Source organism: Mustela lutreola, chromosome X (assembly GCF_030435805.1).
Source record: "Mustela lutreola isolate mMusLut2 chromosome X, mMusLut2.pri, whole genome shotgun sequence".
Classification (NCBI taxonomy): Eukaryota; Metazoa; Chordata; class Mammalia; order Carnivora; family Mustelidae; genus Mustela; species Mustela lutreola.
The window spans coordinates 71,468,433-71,491,787 of NC_081308.1; the positions used below are offsets into that span (position 1 = coordinate 71,468,433).

At 37.0% G+C, this 23,355-nt stretch overlaps 1 protein-coding gene and 1 non-coding gene across 2 annotated transcripts; both read right to left on the reverse strand.

Annotated features, from left to right (window-relative positions):
* Positions 1–5,957: 5,957 nt before the first annotated feature.
* LOC131820770 (SH3 domain-binding glutamic acid-rich-like protein 3) lies at positions 5,958–9,404 on the reverse strand. The gene is made up of 3 exons (XM_059156488.1): positions 9,247–9,404; positions 6,616–6,783; positions 5,958–6,199 (listed from the first exon to the last, which is right to left on the reverse strand). The coding sequence occupies exons 1-3, from the start codon at positions 9,292–9,294 to the stop codon at positions 6,134–6,136; spliced, it is 282 nt and encodes a 93-aa protein (XP_059012471.1). The 5' UTR covers positions 9,295–9,404; the 3' UTR covers positions 5,958–6,133.
* Positions 9,405–14,111: 4,707 nt separating this feature from the next.
* On the reverse strand, positions 14,112–14,214 carry LOC131822268 (U6 spliceosomal RNA). Its single transcript, XR_009350150.1, has one exon. It is a non-coding gene; the product is annotated as a U6 spliceosomal RNA (small nuclear RNA).
* Positions 14,215–23,355: the final 9,141 nt, after the last annotated feature.

Genomic DNA, 23,355 nt, shown 5'->3' on the forward strand with positions numbered 1-23,355 from the left:
ATGTCCATCAACAGATGAATGGATAAAGAAGATGTGGTATTTATACACAATGGAATACTATGCAGCCATCAAAAGAAATGAAATCTTGCCATTTGCGACAACATGGATGGAACTAGAGTGTATCTTGCTTAGTGAAATAAGTCAAGCGGAGAAAGACAACTATCATATGATCTCCCTGATATGAGGAAGTGGTGATGCAACATGGGGGCTTAAGTGGGTAGGAGAAGAATTAATGAAACAAGATGGGATTGGGAGGAAGACAAACCATAAGTGACTCTTAATCTCACAAAACAAACTGAGGGTTGCTGGGGGGAGGGGGCTTGAGAAAAGGGGGGGTGGTGTTATGGACACTGTTGGGTGTGTGTGCTTTGGTGAGTGCTGTGGGGTGTGTGGACCTGGCGATTCACAGACCTGTACCCCTGGGGATAAAAATATATATTTATAAAAAACAAAAAATTTAAAAAAAATTGGTTTACCTATAGGGGTAGTATTGATTGGGGAAAGGGGATTACTTTGAAGTGTATGTCTATATGAATATTATAAATATAAAACGGAATAAACTAGACTCAACTAAACTAAAATTAAAAAAAATAAATGCAAAAGGAAAACACATGTGTATATATCAAAACGTTCAGGTTAGAAGGTTATTATGGACTTTGATGTACTGGACAGGTCACTGTGATGGTAAATAGGTTAAAAAATTGTCTATATAAAAAAAATGAACCAGAATATTGGGAACGAGTTAAAAATAAAAGTTGTCCTATGAAGTAGTGTTGGTTTTTCTCTTGCAGTCTTTTTTTTTTTCCCCCCTTGGTTAGTTTTCTGGGGGAGGGTCCCGCCACGTGGATTTTCAGTCAATGATGTTACCTGAGTTAAGTCCTCCCACCCCCTTCAAGGGAGTGGGCTCTGAGGAAACTGTTTTTTTTTTAGGCTTTTGTTCTCTGGCTCTATTTATGTTTGTTCACTTTTTTTTTTTTCTCTCACCTTGATGGTTTTTGTAGTTTTAGGGGAAAAAAAAACTGCACCCTGACTTCCCTCTCAGAGAGAAGCCTCAATCTGGCTGCAGAGCCCAAATAAATTCCCCGTTGGCCACTGGCAGAGCAGGTTCTGAGTCACAGTCCCTGGGGATCTTCTGTTTGTACCCAAAACCATGGCAGTGGCAGCTGTCCGGGAGCTCCAGACCACCACCAGAGAGGTTCCAAGCAGCCATTGCACACTGAGTCTTTCCCGCCTGTCCGGGCTGGGAGTGCCTGATCTTTCTGGGTCTAAGAGTGCCCAGCTTGCTCGCACCTCTTTCAGAGGAGACTGTGGGTTGCGCATGCATTTCAGGCTCTGAGAACGGGGCGTAGGTCCTAAAGCACCAGGCTGGGCCTTCGCGCACCTCTCTCGGGGGAGAGTTTGGGGCCTGTGTCTTAGGCTCTGAAACAAAGGCGCGGGTTAAAGAATGCTGGATGGGCCTTTGTACCTCTCTCAGGGGAGGATGAGGGGCGCACGTATCTCAGGCTCTGTAGCAGGGCTCACGTGTTCTGCCATCTGGTGTGGCTCCCATCCCCACACAGGAGCCAAAACCCATGCATTCTTGGGCATGCTGAAGGCTTAGGGACCAAGACCTGGTTTCTCTGCCGCACTCTCTCTGACTCAGCGCTAGGTGAGGCTGTCCTGTGTCCAGGGATTTAAGCCCCTGTCCCTAGCTGCCACTATTCCCACAATCCCCCCCCACCCCCCCGCCATCCTTTGCTCTTTTTGAGTGCTTTCAACCAGACTCCAAGTTAATGCTGGTCCCCAGACGCAGGGCACTCTCAGATTGGGGTATTTCCAACCAGTTGCCTCTGGTGGCTCCCTCCCCCTTTTGTTTATCTTCTGATATCAGTCCTATGTTCCCACTCCGCTTTACCTGCCCACTGGCGTCTTCTGCCCCTGTAGAGATCCAGACGTATATAATTCTGATCTCAGGCTGATTTCATGGGTGATCAGAGTTCTTTGGTAGGTTATCAGCTCACTTTAGTGTACAAGTTGAAAAGGCGCCTCCTCCTAATTCCCTGCCATCTTGTCCCCCCCCCCCCCGGAATACAAAAATTCTGAATAAAATACTGCCAAATTGAATTCAACGGTACATTAAAAAAAATATTCTCCACAACCAAGTGGGATTTTTTACTGGGATGCAGGGATGGTTCATATTAAAAAATCAAATATGTGTACATTACATCGATAAAAGAAAAAAATTAAAAACATATAATCTTGTTAACAGATGCAGGAAAAGCATTTGGCAATATATAGCCTCCTTTCTTACTTTATTTATCTTTTTTAGATAGAAAGATGAAGGCAGAGAGAGAATCTTTTAAAACCTTTTTTTTTTCCAAAAAACTTATTTATTTATTTGACAGAGAGAGTGAGATCTCAAGAAGGCAGGCAGTAAGAGAGGGGAAGCAGGCTCCCCACTTAGCAGAGAGCCTGATGCAGGGCTTAATTCCAGGACCCTGAGATCATGACCTGAGCTGAAGGCGCAGATTTAACCCACTGAGCCACCCAGGCACCCCAGGAGAGAGAGAATCTTAAGCAGGCTCCATGGTTAATGTGAAACCTGATGTGGGGCTCTATCTTTTTATCCTGAGATTATGACCTAAGCCAAAATCAATAGTCAGATTCTTAACTGACTGAGCCACCAAGGCACCCCCAGCATCTTTTCTTGATAAAAACCCTCACCAGACTGGGGTAGATGGAGCATACCTCAACATCATAAAGGCATTATGAAAGACCCACAGCTGATATCATCCTCAATGGAGAAAAAAAATGAGAGCATTTCTGCTATGGTCATGAACATGAAAGGGAAATTCAGTTTCACCATTACTATTTAACAGAAGCCTTAGCCTCTGAAATCAGACAACAAAAAGAAATAAAAGTCATCCAAATTGACAATGAAGAAGTCAAAATTTCACTCCACAGATGACATAATTATCTATGTAGAAAATCTGAAAGACTTCACCAAAAAGTTGCTAGAAATAATACATAAATCTAGCAAAGTTGTAGGTTATAAAAATCAATGTACAGAAATCTGTTACTCCAATCAATACACCAATAGTAAAGCAGCAGAAAAGTATATCAAGAAATTGGATTCATTTGCAATTATACCAAAAACCATAAGATACCTAAAAATAAACCTAACCAAAGAGATAAAAGATCTGCACTCAGAGAACTATAGAACACTTATGAAAGAAACTGAAAAGGACACAAAGAAATGAAAAAGCATTCCATGCTCATGGATTGGAAGAACAAACATTATTAAAATGTCTGTACTAAAAAAAAAATAAAAATAAAAAAAAGTCTCTACTATCCAAACTAATCTACATATTCAATGCAATACCTATCAAAATAGCACCAGCATTTTCCATAGGGCTAGAACAATCTTAAAATTTGTATGGAACCACAAAATAACCTGTATAGCCAAAGCAATTCTGAAAAATAAAAAAATAGGAGGCATCGCAATTCCAGATTTCAAACTATAAAACAAAGCTGAAGTTATCAAAACAGTATGACAGTGGCATAGATGAATGGAATTGAATAGAGAACCCAGAAGTGGACCCACAGATATCTGGTCAACTAATTTTTGACAAAACAGCAATGAATATCCAATAGAAAAACAAGAGAGTCTATTCGATAGTGTTGGGAACCTTGGACAGCAAGGTGCAAAAGAATGAAACTGGGCCTCTTTCTTACACCATAAACAATAATAAATTCAAAATGGATTAAAGACCTAATTGTGAGACAGGAAACCGTCAGAATACTAGTGGGAAACATAGGTTATAACCTCTTCCACATCAGCCCAAAGCAACTTCTAACTAAATTTTTCTCCCAAGGCAAGGGGAACAAAAGCAAAAATTAACAACTGGGATTTCACCAAGATAAAAGGTTCTGTATAGTGAAGGAAACAATAAGTGAAGCTAAAAGGCAGCCTACATAATGGGCAAGATATTTGCAAATGACATACCTGATAAAGGGTTAGTATCCAAAATCTGCAAAGAACTTCTCAAATTCAACACCTTAAAAAAACCATTCAGTTGAAAAATGGACAGAATACATGAATAGACACTTCTCTAAGACATCTAAATGGCATAAAGACACATGTCAAGATGCTCAGCATCAGTCATCATTAAGGAAATACAAATCAAACCATGATGAAATACCACCTACCACCTGTCAGAATGGCTATAATGAACAATACAAGAAACAACACGTTTTGGTGAGGATGTGATGAAAATGGAACTCTCTTGTACTGTTGGTGGAAATGTAAACTGGTGCAGCCACTCTGGAAAATAGTGTGGAGGAGCCTCAAAAATTATAGAATAGAACTACCCTATGATCCAGCAATTGCACTACAATGTATTTATCCAAAGGATATGAAAATACTAAAAGGGGTACATATTCACCCTGATGTTTATAGCATTGTTATTAACAATAGTCAAATTATAGAAAGATCCCAAATGTCCATCAGCTGATGAATGGATAAAGAAGATGTGGTACATACAATGGAATAATATTCATCCATAAATAATAATGGTATCTTGCCATTTACAAAGACAGGGATGGAGCTAGATTATAATGCTAAGTGAAATATATCAGTGAAAAAAGACAAATACCACATGATCTCACTATACATGGAATTTAAGTAAGAAGATAGATGAACACATGGTTGAAGGGGGAAAAAAAGAAAGGGAAAAAGCCGTAAGTGACTTTTAGTAACAGACAGAAAACAGGGTTGATGGAAGGAGGTGGGTGGGGAATAGACAAGATGGGTGATGGCTATTAAAGAAGGCATTTTTTGTAATGAGCTTTGGGCATTGTGCATAACTGATGAATCACTGAATTCTACTCCAGAAACCATTGTTGCACTCTATATTAACTAATCAAATTTTAAATAAAAAATGAAATAGTAAAAGAAAGGAGAGAAAGAAAGAAAGAAAGAATCCAGAAATGATGGTTTTTTAAGTTCCTCAGATCCTTAAGAAGTTCAGTAAATGTTGAAAAGCACTGATTTAGTAGCAGTGGGCAAATATCAGAATAGTAAAACTAGAAGCAGGGATAGTACAGGTAGTACCTGCAATAGTACAGGCAAGACTAATGAGGCTATGGACAAAGGTAAATAGCTGGAGAGCTAGAGAATTGTGGGGTAACTGGGGTGTTAAAACTCATATAGGGTTTGGTAATAGACTGCATGAGAGTGAGGGAGTGGGTGATATGGATGACTCTCAGGTTTCTGTCTTGGAGTTTGAGTGGATGGAGGTGCAATGCAACAAGATAGAAACCACAGATGGAGAAACAAATTTGGAATAAGACTACAATTTTAGGTCAAAGGTATAGGTACAGAGAAGAGTGACCTAAAGTTGTTATTCTTTAATATCAGTTCCCAGACTTTAGTGTACAAAAAAAAAAAAAAATTACTTGAGGAGTCTGTTAAAATACAAATTCCTATTCTCTCCCCAATTTCCATTTAGGAATAATTGGAATGGGGCCCAATGATCTGCTTTTTTTTTTTTCTTTTTAAAAATAGCTCCAGTACAAGCTCCTGGGTGGCTCATTCAGTTAAGCTTCTGACAATTGATTTCAGCTCTGGTCATGATCTCAGGGTTGTGAGATTGAGTCCCATGTCAGGTTCCACACTTAGCATGGAGTCTGCTTAAGATTCTCTCTCCCTCTGCCTCTGCCCATTGGTGCTCCCCCTTTCTTTCTCTAAAAATAAACAAATAAAAGCTATAAACAGCCCCAATACAGTATGTAAACTTATTAAAAATGTACTGAGAAACATTTAAAAATAAAGCTGAAAGCTAATTGAAAATTGCACTATAAGTCTATTTCATGCCTATAAATTGACAGCTACTAAGTGACTTAAAAAAAAGTTTGATCTTGATAGAAATTTAATAATTTTTTACACAGCTTTGTAAAAGGTTCACTGCAATGAGAAATGATTTTAATGCAAAATTGAAATTGTAAGAGCCCCTGTGTTAGTGATTGCAAGTTAATCTAGATATCAATTAACTTTAATGAAATACTTCAATTGTTATAATTAAAAATAACCAATGTATATGGAAGTATAGGCAGATCCATCTCAGTAAACATCTTTTGTATCATCACTGCACATTCATTCCATCTTGAGGAATTTCAGAATCTCTTTGTTCTCCTTTGCCTTGTGAAACATTTCAAAATCCTAAAAGGAATTAAGATTAACTTGTAATATCAGTGCTATTATTTCCACTTATGAAATCATTAAATTCAAGTGTCTAGGTAAGTTTGTTAATTATCTTGTCTGGGCCTTTGCAAAATCTTCCAGCTAAGTTAGATAAAGAAAATTCCCCTTGATATCAGTCATTTCATACTATGATGAACAATAGATGATTTCATAGTATGTGTATCTCAAAACAAATAGCATGATATTCTTTCCTTTTATGATATATATATTTTTTTCATAATGAAGCACACATTGCCTTATCTTCAGGAACATAATTAAGTTATTGTATAAATGAAGAAACCTGGCCCTCACAACCCATAAATGTATTGTTTCCCCATGTATATGACCTTAAGACATGAAATGAAAACAAAATAAAAATGGACATTTACTCTTACTCCACAATATTCTTGGCCATTGAATATCTGAGGTGGTAGTGCCTTAGGGGTGGAAACTTTCATCCTCATTTCTTGAAGTACTTTCAAACTGACAGAAATATCTATTAACTCATACTTTATTTGGTAAATATCTAAAATTCTGGTAACTTCTTCTTGTCTCTGCTTCACCTACATAGGCAAAAATAGGGAGAGAGAGAATGATGTTATTAACTGCTCCTAATGGTTTATGTTTTATTTTGTCCATTCATTATGCTATGGAAGAGGAACAGCTTTTAATGCTGTGATGTTTCTTTGAGGAGCAAAAATTAGGTAATTTTCTTTTGATAAACACATACACACATATTTAGTATATATGTAATATGTAAATATGTTTAATGTGTATATGAAGAAATATAGTAAGTTTTCAGTAGGAACTTGAAATCTCTAATGGGCTATAAATATTTGCTATATTGATTTCATACTGTACACGAAGTGGTATGACATTCTGCTAACAGTTGAAGCACGCTTTTCAACTCATTACTACATTAATTTATGCTAATATCTATGGTAGCTCTGTATAGGAAATGGACATGATACCAGTTTTATACCTTTGAAAGAACATACTACATGTTCTAAACCATAATCAGAGACAATGCCTAAGTACAGAGATAAAATCCACAGAGTAAGAAAATAAAGTATATCAGACAATTAAGATTTATAAATAATGTAAGTGAATGAAAGTCATCAGTTCTTCCTATATCCTCTCAGATGAACTGTAATATTTGTAGTAATATCCTCACATTGTCTTTTCCTCTGAAACACTACTGCTAAAGTAAAATTGTAATAATTGGTTATCTTTTAAGTATATTTTATAACTGCATTTTTTTGTTAATCACTAAAATAAATCTTAAAATTTGAGTTTTCTACATATTTCACATGATAATCTTAGGCAATTTTGCCACATAAATCTCTGATACTAGAATGAGAAAACGTATCTGAAGGCAATTTGACAAGTACAAACCCCAGCTTATTCAAGTATGATTTCTGCAAAAGTGCATGGCAGAAAGCTTTTTGTTTGATGACTTGAAAATGTAATCCAGTCATGGATTTACAACTGATCGATGAGAGATTTCTGAAATTCTATTATGCAACATTTTTACTTTCTGAGGCTCATTAGTTTTTAAAATGCAAAAGCATGGTGCATGTGATTTGTCACATTTTTATAATGTTTTTCCAAAACTTTTTCAGAGGAACATCATGAAGAATACAGTTGCGTAGACCAGTACTAGTCTAAATGTGGTTCGTTAGACCGGCAACATCAGCTTTATACCACTCTGAAACTACAGTATCTGGGAGTGATTCCCAGAAATATTTTAACAAGTCTTCCAAATGATTTTTATGTTACAGTTTGAGAAACACAGACCGACAGTTGGGTGAATCTTCTGTTTCATCCATTGTGGTCCTTATTGATTCCAAATTATTCTCTCTTACAGACTTTTAGTACTGTATCTGATAACATAAATCACAATGTTAAAAAATAGTCAAAAGGCCCCAAATTTTCTTTTTAAAAGTGTTTCTTATTATTGTTGTTTCTTAATATCTGGTTGAAACCCCTAATCAAGTTGATAAAGCTTTCTGCAAAAGCAATGTACTCTTTCTAGGCTGAGATCAAATTTCACTGCTCCTTGCATCTATCATGGTGTCTTGACACACAGTAGTGGGATGAATGTTAACCATTCATAATCGATTTCAAATTCTTCAGTTTTTGTGCTTCTCCAAAACCTTGGCAGAATGATGTTCTTAGCCATATAATGGTCCTTCTATAGCTAAGCTGCCTGATGTGATAACCATTAGCCAGCCACATGTGAGTACTGAGCACCTGAAGTGTGGCTAGTCCAAAATAAAATTCTCTGTAAGTACAATATACATACTGGATTTTGAGGACTTAATATGAAAATAATATATGCAACATCTCTTTTTATATATTGATTATATGTTGCATGATAACATTTTGTATATTTTGTGTTAAATAAAATATATTAAAATTAATCTCATTTATTTTATGTCACTACTAGAAAATTTAGGATTACATATGTGGCTCACAATGTTGGAAACCACTGTTGTGCAATATTTCCTACAACGTGGCCAAAATAATTCATCAAAACTGTAGCCAAAGACATGCCCGATCTATGCAAATATATGTTCTTCTTAGAAATTACCAGTTTGCCTGGGGTTACCCAGGCTTCTCTGAGGATTTTGGCCATTCACTCAATGGCATTTCCCTCTCCTATCCTAAACAGTGTCCTTTATTTCTTCCATCTCCCATCCTAAACATCCTAAAGAACAGGGTTCTTTATCTCTTCCATTTAAAACAACTGCAGGTGTATTGGAAATACTTAAATTAGCTGAGCTCAGGACCCAGAAACCTCCTAGACGGGCTAGTTCTTGGAGCACAATCTTGGTGAGGACAATAAGCACCTTCCTTGTTCTCTCCTGCACCTTCCATCCTTGAAAACCTAGAGAGGAGGGAGCTGAAGTGTGAAAGGCAAGGAGGGGATGGTATTGTATTAGAACAATCCTGAAATCCCCAACTAGAGTGTCTTCACTCTAGTCTTGTTTTTTGCCCTCTGACGCCCCTTTCTTTCCACTCACCTCCCTGGATCCAGACACGCTGGTATAATAGATTTTAATGGAGCTCATTATTTCCACTACAAGGTTACTTTGGAGAAGTAACTCAAAATCAGTCACTTCACTACTGTTTCAGGCTGAGCTATGCAAAGCCCCAAACCCTGGCCCTGCCCTTTTCCAAGGCTGTTGCTAAGGGCCATTGGCCTGAACACTTGGGATTGGCTGTGAAACTAGTGCTCTTGTGGCGCAGGAACGTTGCTGCCTGGTGACTGCTGTCCTGGGGGGAGGGGAAGAACTCTGGGGTGTTAAACTCCTATTAAGGCGTCTTTTCTCTCCTCATCTGCTAGGCGCTGGGGAGGATTAGATGGAGAACTAATGGACTCCATGTTCTTATTGCTTTTCCCATCTCCCTGCATGGGAATGGTGGTAAGCATTCGGTTTTGCGTCTGCAAACCTGAGGAACAAAATGACCAAAATACATCGTGATGAGTAAAGAAACAGAAGTAAAACTTGCATTGCCTAAGTTTGTAAGGACAGAGTAAATGGTACCAGTGCTTACTTGGACAGGAAGGGATCACCAAAGCAACTTTTGATACGTTTTTTTCTTAGCCCAGGAAAGTGCCTCCTTTCCCTTTTCGAGGTGCCCCTCCCTTTTCGAGGACAGAGTGCCTTCTTTCTGGGAGTTGACATTTTGGTTTATGTAATAGTGGGTGCAATAGTGGCTGACTCTCTGAGCACTTTCTCCCTCTATCCCATGTAAAAAGATGACCTTGTGCTTTAATGTCCATTTCCTCTTCAATACATTCATAGCTCATTATTCTAGCCTTTATTTTCAAGTAGTTAAAGATAACAATGATATTTATAGGATTTTTTGGATTTGCCAAAAATGAGTAGTGGAAATTGACAGTGAAGGATTAAAAATCCTCAGCACCTGCTTTTGTATGAGGTAAGTTTGGATTCCATGGCTCCACAACTGAATAATTGTGGATCTTTGACAAATTACTTCTTTCTGAATGTCATTTTCTCAACCATTAGAGTGTGTATGGTGATGCCTACCTAACAGTATCAGGGTGAGGAATAAATGAGTTGAATATGTAACAGTATTTGGCACGTGAACTGGTATGTCAGTAGTTCAGAAAATGATCATTATTATTGATGATAAGTGTCAGACTGCTTGCATGATGTTTGGGAACAAGCACATCAGCATGAATAAGACGAAACATTTACCTTCAGGTTACTTAGCGTGATAATTGATAAGGTGAGGTAAAAGCAATGTAGAGAAATGTAAACCAGGCTAGATGGGTCAAGGCAGTTATCCCTGAAGAAGTGAGAGCTAATCAGAAAACTGAAAGATGTATAGTATGCCAGGAAATTATATGAAGAAATTTTAGGTAGAAGGAATAGTCATGAAGAAATGTAGTAATTGGGGCTTTGGGAGAAAGTTGGAGGAATAGAAACTGAAGAAATAAATAGGAAAAAAACCCACATGGACCTTCAGGTCTCATGTTAAATTTTTACCCTAAATCTTTTCAAGGCTGTTTTTTGTTCTATAAAAATATAAAATTACATCTTCACCTTCTCTCTGCAACCCTCCTCCCAGAGGAAACTGCTATTAACAGTTTGATCTGTATCATTTTTTCACAAACATAATTACATCTATTAAGTCAGTTACAAGAGAAAAAGTCACTTATAATAGGAAGTTAAGTAAAAAGACTACTTTTTATTTATTTATTTATTTATTTATTTATTTTAATTTAATTTTATTTTTTCAGTGTTCCAAGATTCATTGTTTATGCACCACACCCAGTGCTCCATGCAATATGTGCCCTCCTTAATACCCACCACCAGGCTCACCCAACTCCCTACCCCCTCCCCTCCAAAACCCTCAGTTTGTTTCTTAGAGTTCACAGTCTCTCATGGTTCATCTCCCCCTCTGATTTCCCCCAACTCACTTTTCCTTTCCTTCTCCTTATGTCCTCCGTGTTATTTCTTATGCTCCACAAATAAGTGAAACCATATGATAATTGACTCTCCGTGCTTGACTTACTTCACTCAGCATAATCTCCTCCAGCCCCATTCATGTTGATACAAAAGTTGAGTATTCATCCTTTCTGATGGCTGAGTAATATTCTATTGTATATATGGACCATATCTTCTTCATCCATCTGTCTTTTATTTTTTTTATTTTTTTTTATACTTTTTTAATTTTTTATAAACATATATTTTTATCCCCAGGGGTACAGGTCTGTGAATCACCAGGTTTACACACTTCACAGCACTCACCAAATCACATACCCTCCCCAATGTCCATAATCCCAACCCCTTCTCCCAAACCCCCTCCCCTCGGCAACCCTCAGTTTGTTTTGTGAGATTAAGAGTCACTTATGGTTTGTCTCCCTCCCAATCCCATCTTGTTTCATTTATTCTTCTTCTACCCACTTAAGCCTCCATGTTGCATCACCACTTCCTCATATCAGGGAGATCATATGATAGTTGTCTTTCTCTGCTTGACTTATTTCGCTAAGCATGATACGCTCTAGTTCCATCCATGTTGTTGCAAATGGCAAGATTTCATTTCTTTTGATGGCTGCATAGTATTCCATTGTGTATATATACCACATCTTCTTGATCCATTCATCTGTTGATGGACATCTAGGTTCTTTCCATAGTTTGGCTATTGTGGACATTGCTGCTATAAACATTCGGGTGCATGTGCTCCTTTGGATCACTACATTTGTATCTTTAGGGTAAATACCCAATAGTGCAATTGCTGGGTCATAGGGCAGTTCTATTTTCAACATTTTGAGGAACCTCCATGCTGTTTTCCATGCTGGCTGCACCAGCTTGCATTCCCACCAACAGTGTAGGAGGGTTCCCCTTTCTCCGCATCCTCGCCAGCATCTGTCATTTCCTGACTTGTTGATTTTAGCCATTCTGACTGGTGTGAGGTGATATCTCATTGTGGTTTTGATTTGTATTTCCCTGATGCCGAGTGATATGGAGCACTTTTTCATGTGTCTGTTCGCCATCTGGATGTCTTCTTTGCAGAAATGTCTGTTCATGTCCTCTGCCCATTTCTTGATTGGATTATTTGTTCTTTGGGTGTTGAGTTTGCTAAGTTCTTTATAGATTCTGGACACTAGTCCTTTATCTGATATGTCGTTTGCAAATATCTTCTCCCATTCTGTCAGTTGTCTTTTGATTTTGTTAACTGTTTCCTTTGCTGTGCAAAAGCTTTTGATCTTGATGAAATCCCAGTAGTTCATTTTTTTCCCTTGCTTCCCTTGCCTTTTGCGTTGTTCCTAGGAAGATGTTGCTACGGCAGAGGTCGAAGAGGTTGCTGCCCGTGTTCTCCTCAAGGATTTTGATGGATTTCTTTCGTACATTGAGGTCCTTCATCCATTTTGAGTCTATTTTTGTGTGTGGTGTAAGGAAATGGTCCAATTTCATTTTTCTGCATGTGGCTGTCCAATTTTCCCAGCACCATTTATTGAAAAGGCTGTCTTTTTTCCATTGGACATTCTTTCCTGCTTTGTCGAAGATTAGTTGACCATAGATTTGAGGGTCTATTTCTGGGCTCTCTATTCTGTTCCATTGATCTATGTGTCTGTTTTTGTGCCAGTACCATGCTGTCTTGATGATGACAGCTTTGTAATAGAGCCTGAAGTCCGGAATTGTGATGCCACCAACGTTGGCTTTCTTTTTCAATATCCCTTTGGCTATTCGAGGTCTTTTCTGGTTCCATATAAATTTTAGCATTATTTGTTCCATTTCTTTGAAAAAGATGGATGGTACTTTGATAGGAATTGCATTAAATGTGTAAATTGCTTTAGGTAGCATAGACATTTTCACAATATTTATTCTTCCAATCCAGGAGCATGGCACATTTTTCCATTTCTTTGTGTCTTCCTCAATTTCTTTCATGAGTACTTTATAGTTTTCTGAGTATAGATTCTGTGTCTCTTTGGTTAGGTTTATTCCTAGGTATCTTATGGTTTTGGATGCAATTGTAAATGGGATTGACTCCTTAATATCTCTTTCTTCTGTCTTGCTGTTGGTGTAGAGAAATGCAACTGATTTCTGTGCATTGATTTTATATCCTGACACTTTACTGAATTCCTGTATAAGTTCTAGCAGTTTTGGAGTGGAGTCTTTTGGGTTTTCCACATATAGTATCATATCATCTGCGAAGAGTGATAATTTGACTTCTTCTTTGCCGATTTGGATGCCTTTAATTTCCTTTTGTTGTCTGATTGCTGAGGCTAGGACCTCTAGTACGATGTTGAATAGCAGTGGTGATAATGGACATCCCTGCCGTGTTCCTGACCTTAGCGGAAAAGCTTTCAGTTTTTCTCCATTGAGAATGATATTTGCGGTGGGTTTTTCATAGATGGCTTTGATGATATTGAGGTATGCGCCCTCTATCCCTACACTTTGAAGAGTTTTGATCAGGAAGGGATGTTGTACTTTGTCAAATGCTTTTTCAGCATCTATTGAGAGTATCATATGGTTCTTGTTCTTTCTTTTATTGATGTGTTGTATCACATTGACTGATTTGCGGATGTTGAACCAACCTTGCAGCCCTGGAATAAATCCCACTTGGTCGTGGTGAATAATCCTTTTAATGTACTGTTGAATCCTATTGGCTAGTATTTTGTTGAGTATTTTCGCATCTGTGTTCATCAAGGATATCGGTCTATAGCTCTCTTTTTTGGTGGGATCCTTGTCTGGTTTTGGGATCAAGGTGATGCTGGCCTCATAAAATGAGTTTGGAAGTTTTCCTTCCATTTCTATTTTTTGGAACAGTTTCAGGAGAATAGGAATTAGTTCTTCTTTAAATGTTTGGTAGAATTCCCCCGGGAAAAATTAAAGAAAAGACTACTTTTTTAAAAAATATGGAATACTTCATGAATTTGCATGTCACCCTTGCACAGGGGCCATGGTAATCTTCTCTGTATTGTTCCAATTTTAGTGTATATGCTGCTGAAGTATGCACAAGTAAACACCCTTTGAAGTGAGCCTGCCTGGTTTCAAACCCAGATTATACTACTTATAACTGTGTAATATAAGGCATCCTACCTAACTTCTCTGAGCCTGTTTTATCATAGGTGAAATGGAAATAACAATATTTTACAGAAATGCTATTATGGTTACATTAATGTATGTGAAGTATTAAAAAATTGCCTGGTACATAGTATACACTCAACACATGATGGAATCATATTGTATATATTGTTCTGTAACTTGCATTCCACTAGTACAGATGAAGGAAATAATAGTGTACAGATTAAGAGCATGGGTTCTAAATCTAATTGTGTGATACAAATCCTAGTTTCATCATTTACTAGAATTGTGAACTTCAACATATATATATAACATTTCTTTATTTCCTTTGTAAAGTGAAAATAATAGCCTATACTTTTTAAAGTTTTTATTTGAATTCCAGTTAGTTAATATACAGTTTAATAGTAGTTTCAGGTGTATAATGTACTGATTAACACAACCATACAACATCTAGTGCTCATGACAACAACAAGTACACTCCTTAATCCCCATCACCTACTTAACACCCCCCCAACCTCTATTCTGTTAACCACCAGCTTGTTCTCTATAGTTAAGAGCTAGTCTTTGGTTTGCCTCTCTCTTTTTTTTTTTTTTTTTTTGTACCTTTGCATTGTTTTCATGAATTCCACATATGTGTGAAATCATATGGTATTTGTCTTTCTCTGACTTATTTCACTTAGCAAAGTACTCTAGCTTCATCCACATAGTACCAAAAGGCAAGATTTAATTCTTTTTTTATGGCTCAGTAACATTCCATTATGTCTGCATATACACATACACATACATATACATATAGATAACACGTCTTTTTAAAAACTATTTTATTTATTTTTTAAAAGATTTTATTCAGTTATTTGACACAGAGAGAGAGAGAGAGAGATCACAAGTAGGCAGAGAGGAAAGCAAAGAGAGATGGGGGAGCCGGCTCCCTGCTGAACAGAGAGCCCAATGAGGGGCTTGATCCCAGAACCCTAAGATCATGAATGACCTGTGCTGAAGGCAGAGACTTAACCCACTGGACCAGCCAGGTGCTCCTAGAAAAGATTTTATTTATTCATTTGTCAGAGAAAGAGAGAGAGGGCACAAGCAGAGGGAACAGCAGGCAGAGGGAGAAGCAGGCTGCCCTCTGAGCAAGGCCCTTGATGTGGTACTCAACCCCAGGACACTGGAGATGATTACCTAAGTTAAAGGCAGATGCTTAATTGACTGAGCCACCCAAGTGCCCCTAGATATCACATCTTCTTTATACACTCATCAATACATGGAGACTAGGGCTGTTTCCATGATTTGACATTTGTAAATACTGCTACTATAAACACCGGGGTGTACATATCCCATTGAAATACTATTTTTGTATACTTTAGGTAAGTATATAAAGTAGTATAATTGCTAGATAGTAGGGTAGTTAAGAAGAATTAATACCTATTTTTCTCAAATTATTCTGAGAAATAGAAAAGGAAAAGAAACTTCAAAATTCATTCTATGAGGCACCCAAAACAAAATAAAGACAGCACTAAAAAAAAAAGACAACTGAAGACCAATATCTCTGAGAAACACAAAGGCAAAAATCCTCAATAAAATACTAGTAAAACGAATCCAATCATACATTTAAAAAATTGTTCACCATGACCAAGTGGGATTTATTCCTGGGTTGCAAGGGTGATTCAGAATTCACAAACCAATTGATGTGATATATTACATTAATAAAAGAAAGTATAAGAACCATATGATCATTTTAATAGATGCAAAAAAATTGACAAAGTACAAAATCCATTCATGATAAAAACCCTCAACAAAGTAGGTTTAGAACAAATATGCCTCAACATCATGAAGGCCATATATGAAAAACCCACAGCTAACATCATCCTCAATGGGAAAAACTGAGAGCTTTTCATCTATGGTCAGGAACACAACTGGGATATCCACTCTTACTGTTGTTATTTAACATATTACTGAAAGCCCTAGCTTTAGCAGTCAGACAACAAAAAGAAATAAAATACATATAAATCAACAAAGAAGGACTTAAACTTTCACTATCTGTGGATGACATGATACTATATATAGAAAACATGAAAGATTCCACTAAAAAACTGCTATAGCTAATACATGAATTCAGTAAAGTCACAGGATATAAAATCAACATACAGAAATCTGTTGCATTTCTTTATACCAATAATGAAGAAGCAGATAGAGAATCTAGGAATCAACCCCATTTACAATTGCACCAAAACCCATAAGTTACCTAAGAACAAACCCAATCAAAGAGGTAAAAGACCTCTACTCTAAAAACTATAAAACATTAGTGAAAGAAATTGAAGATGGCATGAAAAAATAGAAATACAGTCCAAGCCCATGGCTTGAAAGAACAAATATTGTTAAAATGTCTACACTACCCAAAGCAATCTCACATTTAATGCATTCCCTTTCAAAATACCACAAGCATTTTTACAGAGCTAGAACAAACAATCTTAAAATTTGTATGGAACCATACAAGATCCCAAATGACCAAAGCAATGTTGAAAAAGAAAAGCAAAGCTGGAGGCATCACAATTCTGGATTTCAAGTTATATTACAAAGTGACCAAAACAGTATAGCACTGGCACAAAAATAGACACACAGATTAAAGGAACACAGTAGAAAACCCAGAAACAAACCTACATCTATATGGTCAATTAATATTCAGCAAAGCAGGAAAAAATACGCAATGGGCAAAGAATAATATTCTATAAATGGTGTTGGGAAAACTGGACAGCTACATGCAAAAGAATGGAAGTGGATGACTTACTTACACCATATACAAAATGAATTTCAAAGTGGATAAAAGACATGAATATGAGATCTAAAACATAAAAATCCTAGAACAGAATATAGGCAGTAACCACTTTGACATTGGCTGTAGCAACTTCTTTCTAGATATGTATCCTGAGATGAGGGAAACAAATACAAAAATAAACTATTGGGACTGCATCAAAATAAAAGGCTTTGGGGTGCCTGGGTGGCTCCATGGTTTAAGTGTCCAACTCTTGATTTTAGCTCAGGTCATGATTTCAGGGTTGTGAGATTAAGCCCTCTTTAAGATTATTTCTCTCCCTCTCCCCTTCCCCCATCTTTCTCCCTTCTCTAAAAAATTATATAAATAAATAAACTAACAAATAAAAAGCTTCTGCACAGAGAAGGAAACAATCACCAAAACTAAAAGGCAGCCTACTGAATTGGAGAAGATATTTGCAAATGACATCCCCAATAAAAGGTTAGTATCCAAAATACATAAAGAGCTTATAAAACTCAACACCCAAAAAATGAATGATCCAATTACAATCTAAGCAGAAGACATGAATAGACATTTTTCCACAGAAGTCAGACAGCTGGCACAAGAAAAGATGCTCAACATAACTGCTCATCAGGGAAATGAAAATCAAAAGTACTATGAGATATCTATCACCTCACACCTATCAGAGTAGCTAAAATCAACAATACAAGAAACAGCAGGTGGTAGCGAGGATATTGAGAAAGAGGAACTCTTCTTGCACTGTTGGGGTGAGTAAAAACTGGTGCAACCACTCTGGAAACAAGAATGGAGGTTCCTCAAGAAGTTAAAAGTAGAATTACTTTATGGTCCAACAATTATGCTACCAAGTATTTACCCCCCAAAATATAAAAACACTAGTTCAAAGGGGTGCATGCACCCGGATGTTTATAGCAGCTAATTATAGAAGTAGCTCAAGTGTCCACTGATAGATGAATGGATGAAGAAGATGTAAAGAAGATGTGGCATGTATATATATATATTCAGTAATAAAAAAGAATTAAATATTACCATTTGTAATGACATAGATGGAGCTAAGGGAGTATTATGCTAAGTGAAGTAAGACAGTCAGAGAAAGACAAATAGCATATATTTCACTCATATGTGGAATTTAAGAAACAATAAATGAGCAAAGGAACAAAGAGAGAGAGAGAGAGAGAGACAAACCAAGAAACAGAGTCTTGACTATAGAAAACAAACTGCTAGTTACCAGAATGGAGTTGGGTGGGGAGATGGGTTAAATAGGTGATGGGGAGGGACACCTTGGTGAAGCAGTCCTTTAAGTCTCTGCCTTTACCTCAGGTCATCATCCCAAGGTTTTGGGATAGAGTCCCACATATGGCTCCCTACTCAGCTGGGAGCCTGATTTTCCCTCCACCTGCTGCTCCCCCTGCTTGTGCTTGTGCTCTCTGGCTCTCTCTGACAAATAAACAAAATAAAATAAAATAAAATAAAATAATTAGATGATGGTGATTAAGCAGTACACTTGTGTTGAGCACCAGGTGATGTATGGAAGTGTTGAAATCACTATATTATACACCTGAAAATAATATAACACTGTATGCTAACTAATTATAATTAAAATAAAAACTTTTAAAAAACTGTGCCTTTTGAATCTCTTTATAAATTGATAAAGGCAATATTTCAAAGTGTTATATATATATATATATATATATATATATATATATATATAATATGGCCTCCAATATTCAAAAAGACCACCAATTCCTGTATTGCATTTTTATTGGAATGGGATACAATATAAAGTTTCTGTCAAATGTTGAGTATTCCAACCCAATATTTACCCAAGGAATGGGTAAATGTGTCACATGGTAGGTCCATGAACTATTTGGACCCATTGTCAGATGGACTTGGTCAGAATTCCGTGCATTATCCTGGCTTCCTTTAAACCTCCATCCTATCTAAAGAGTAATAAGAACATTTCAGGTCCCCTGGCATCAGTGTCAGCCCCTACCCTATATCTAGAGATTTCTTTGAGCTCTTTTATTTTCCTCTGCATTTTAGTCCCATTACTACTTTTGACCTGAGCTCTGTAGAACATCCATTTTCTGCTTACATATTATATCTTGAGCAGATCTCATTGCTTTTCTTGTCACTCTAAGGAACTAATAAACAGTCTAATTTTAGGTATTAAAAAGATCAACCTAGTCTATTATATTTTTAATCTTTCATCACTCTGACTCATAATTAGAAGCCTGGAGTGAGAAGTGGTAATAAAGAGATGGGTATGTGTGGATGGCTTCTTTCCTATTTCCTTACCTTCCTCCTTGTACCTTCCTTCCCTGATTATATGACTGCCTCTACTTCATGCAGGATAGTTCTGATTTGGAGGTGAGGGGAAAGTGATATATATATATATATATATATATATATATATATATATATATATAATTTTTACTGGATTGTTCCATTGTAATTTGGCACTTAATTCCCTCATGATGTGTCATGTCCCCAAATTCAAACTTTTTTTCCCATGGATATTGCTCTTTGTGAATTACTGGGAAATCTCATATCCTTTAGGATATTTCAGTGCCTATCCACTTCCATATCTGGAATATGCTCTTCTAGTTGACTACTTATCACTTTATTTTCCTTTTCTGTTTCTGGCAGTGATGTCCCATCCCATTTTCTTAGAGTAATTTCTCCTGGAAGGAAAATATCTTGGTATAACAAAAACCTCTGCAAAAATACAGGCAGGGTTTTTCTGATACTGATCTCTTCAATAAGGGAAGTGTTAGCAATAAAAAGGCAAGGTAGTGACCTCATACTCTAAATTCTAGAATAGTGATTTTGTGTAGTACATGTGTGTGTGTTGAGGTGGGGGGGTGTAGGAGCATGTATCCTTATTGGGGATATAGTTCAAACTACAAATGCCCTCTGAATTTCCTGATATGTCCACCTCTATCCCTCTTGTTTGAAAATCACTGCTGTAGTAAGCCACACATTTTAACGTGATGTGTCATATTCTTGACTGATTGGGTGCAGAAAGACTTCAGTTTATGTATGGGTACACTCAGGCCTTTTCTGTTCTGAAAAGTGAAAAAGTTGAAATGTCTTTTTTTGAAATTGAAAGGTCTTGCTTCTTCCTCATGTGTTTCTTCTTCTTTCTTTCTTTTTTTTTTTTTTTGGATGTCTTCTCTTTCCTTCTCTCTTTTCCCCTGTACTTCTCTTACATGCAGCTAAGATATTAATACAGTATTAGGACTCTGTGCCAGTCTTGGACTTATTTACTGTTGGATTCATTAATTGACATTGGCTTGCTTTGCTTTGTTTGTTGACTCCACTGTGCTGATTTCTCAGGCTCCTCTGTCAGCTGGCTTCCTGGTGGACTCCTCTAATTGAGTTTGGATAGTGAGAAGAAGAAGGGAGAAAAAAAAAAAGAAGGGAGGAGCCAGATTTCTCTGCCTTTTATCTACTTTAGTGGTATCTCTGGCAGTAGGTCTTCATGACCCTGGCCTCCACTGATAGTACCTGTTACTATTCCAGTTTCTGCCAGGTGATTCTGAGCACTGAGATAAATCTCCGTTTCCTTTTTTCATTGCCTTAGCCTAAGGGTAGTATCAGTTTCTGTTTCTAACCTTTCTAATTTGCCAACTTTATGTTTCTATTGTAGTGTCTTTATTTCAGGTTACCATCATCTCCCAATGGGTCTTTTTGTCTTTATTCATGTATCTCATTACAGTGCAGTCACCCACCCCCTTTTTTTTTAAGAGTGGGAAGGGGGAACTGCAGGAAGAGAGAGAATCTTAAGTAAGCTCAATGCTATTTTGAGTTTATCTTTGTGTATGGTGTAAGAGAATGGTCAAGTTTCATTCTTCTATACATAGCTGTCCAATTTTCCCAGCATCATCTATTGAAGAGACTGTCCTTTTTTCCACTTGGTATTGTTTCCTGCTTTGTTGAAGACTATTTGACCATAGAGTTGAGGGTCCATATCTGGGCTCTCTACTCTGTTCTACTGCTCTGTGTCTCTGTTTTGTACCAGTACCATGCTGTCTTGGTGATCACAACATTGTAGTAAAGCTTGAAATCAGGCAACGTGATGCCCCCAGCTTTGTTTTTCTTTTTCAACATTTCCTTGGCAATTCAGGGTCTTTTCTGAATCTATGCAAGTTTTAGAATTATTGTTCCAGCACTTTGAAAAATGCCAGTGGAATTTTGATCAGGATGGCCTTGAAAGTATAGATTGATCTGGACAGTGTAGACATTTCAACAATGCTTATTTTCTGATGTATGAGCATGGAATGTTTCTCCGTCTTTTTGTGTCATCTTCAATTTCTTTCCTGAGTGTTCTGTAGTCCTTCGAGTATAGATCCTTTACCTCTTTGGTTAGGTTTATTCCTGGGTGTCTTATGGTTTTTGGTGCTTTTGAAAATGGAATCAATTCTATAATTTTCTTTTCTATAGTTTCATTGTTAGTGTATAAGAAAGCCACTGATTTCTGCACATTGACTTTGTATCCTGCCACGTTGCTGAATTGCTGTATGAGTTCGAGTAGTTTGGGGGTGGAGTCTTTTGTGTTTTCCAAATTAGCATATTATGTCATCTGAGAAGAGAGAGAGTTTGACTTCCTCTTTGCCAACTTGAATACCTTTTATTTCTTTTTGTTGTCTGACTGTGATGCTAGGACTTCTAATATTATGTTGAATAGTGCAAGAGTGGGCATCCTTGTCATGTTCCTGATCTTAAGGGAAAGGCTTTCAGATTTTCCCCATTGAGAATGATATTTGTGTGGGTTTTGCATAGATGGATTCTATGAAGTTGAGGAATGTTCCCTATGTTCTGAAGAGTTTTAATAAGGAAAGGATGCTGTATTTTGTCAAATACTTTTTCTGCATCCATTAAGAGGACCATGTTTTTCTTCTTTCTTCCCTTATTGATTTGTTCTATCACATTGATTGATTTGCAAATGTTGAACCACACTTGCATCCCAGGGATGAATCCCACCTGGTCATGGTAGATAATCTTTTTAATGTACTGTTGGATCCTATTAGCTAGGATCTTGTTGAGAATCTTGGCATCCATATTTATCAGGGATATTGGTTTGAAATTCTTTTTGATAGGGTCTTTTCCTGGTTTGGGGATCAAGGTGATACTGGCCTCATAGAAATAGTCTGGAAGTTTTCCTTCTGTTTCTATTTTTTTTTTTTTTTGTAACAGCTTCAGGAGAATAGGTATTACTGGGCTCTTGTTTTTGGGAGGCTTTTGATAACTGCTTCAATCTCATTACTAGATATTGGTCTATTCAGGTTGTCAATTTCTTCCTGATTCATTCTTGGAAGTTTATAGGTTTCCAGGAATGCATCCATTTCTTCCATATTGCTTAACTTATTGGCATATAGCCATTGATAATAATTTCTGATGATTATTTCTATTTCCTTGGTGTTAGTCATAATCTCTCCCTTTTCATTCATAATTTTATTAATTTCAGTCCTTTTACTTTTCTTTTGGAGAAGTCTGGCCAGTGGTTTATCAATCCTCTTAATTCTTTCAAAGAACCAGTTTCTAGTTTTGTTGATGTGTTTTATTGTATCTCTGGTTTATAACTCACTGATCTCTAATCTTAATTTTTTCCTTGTTTGTGCATGGGCTAGGCTTAATTTGTTGTTGACTCTTAAGTTCTTTAAGGTGTGAAGAGAGTTAATGTACTCAGGATTTTTCTATTTTTTTTAGTTAGGCTTGGTTTGCTGTGTATTTTCCATTTAGTACTGTCTTTGCCATATCCCATAGGTTTTGGATTTATGTGTTTTCATTCTCATTGGTCTCTATGAATTTTAAGTTCTTCCATTTCCTAGTTGAGCCAAACGTTCTTGAGCAGGATGGTCTTTAGCTTTCAAGTGTTTGAATTTCCTCCAAATGTTTTCTTGTGATTGAGTTCCAGTTGCAAATTACTGTGGTTTGAGACTATGCAGGAAATAATCTCAATCTTCTGGTATCAGTTGAGACCTGATTTGTGACCCAGTATATGCTCCATTCTGGAGAAAGCTCCATTTGTCCTCAAGAAGAATGACTATTCTATAAGTTAATCAAAGAAAGATAACTATCATATGATCCCTCTGATATGAAGAATTTGAGAGGCAGGTGGGGTTTGTTGGGGGGTATTGAATGAAAAAATGAAACAAGGTGGGATTGGGAGGGAAACAAACAAAAATAGACTCTTAATCTCACTAAACAAACTGAGGGTGGCTGGGGCATGGGAGGGTAGGGATAGGGTGGTTGGGTTATAGACATTGGGGAGGGTA

Coding starts and splice junctions, on each gene's coding strand:
- LOC131820770 (XM_059156488.1), bottom strand. CDS start 9,294: ATGAGCTCCATTAAAATCTATTATACCAGCGTGTCTGGATCCAGGGAG. Junction 6,784..9,246: donor GCGTGTCTGGATCCAGGGAG/GTGAGTGGAAAG, acceptor TTGCCTATGTAG/GTGAAGCAGAGACAAGAAGA. Junction 6,200..6,615: donor ATGGCCAAGAATATTGTGGA/GTAAGAGTAAAT, acceptor AATTCCTTTTAG/GATTTTGAAATGTTTCACAA.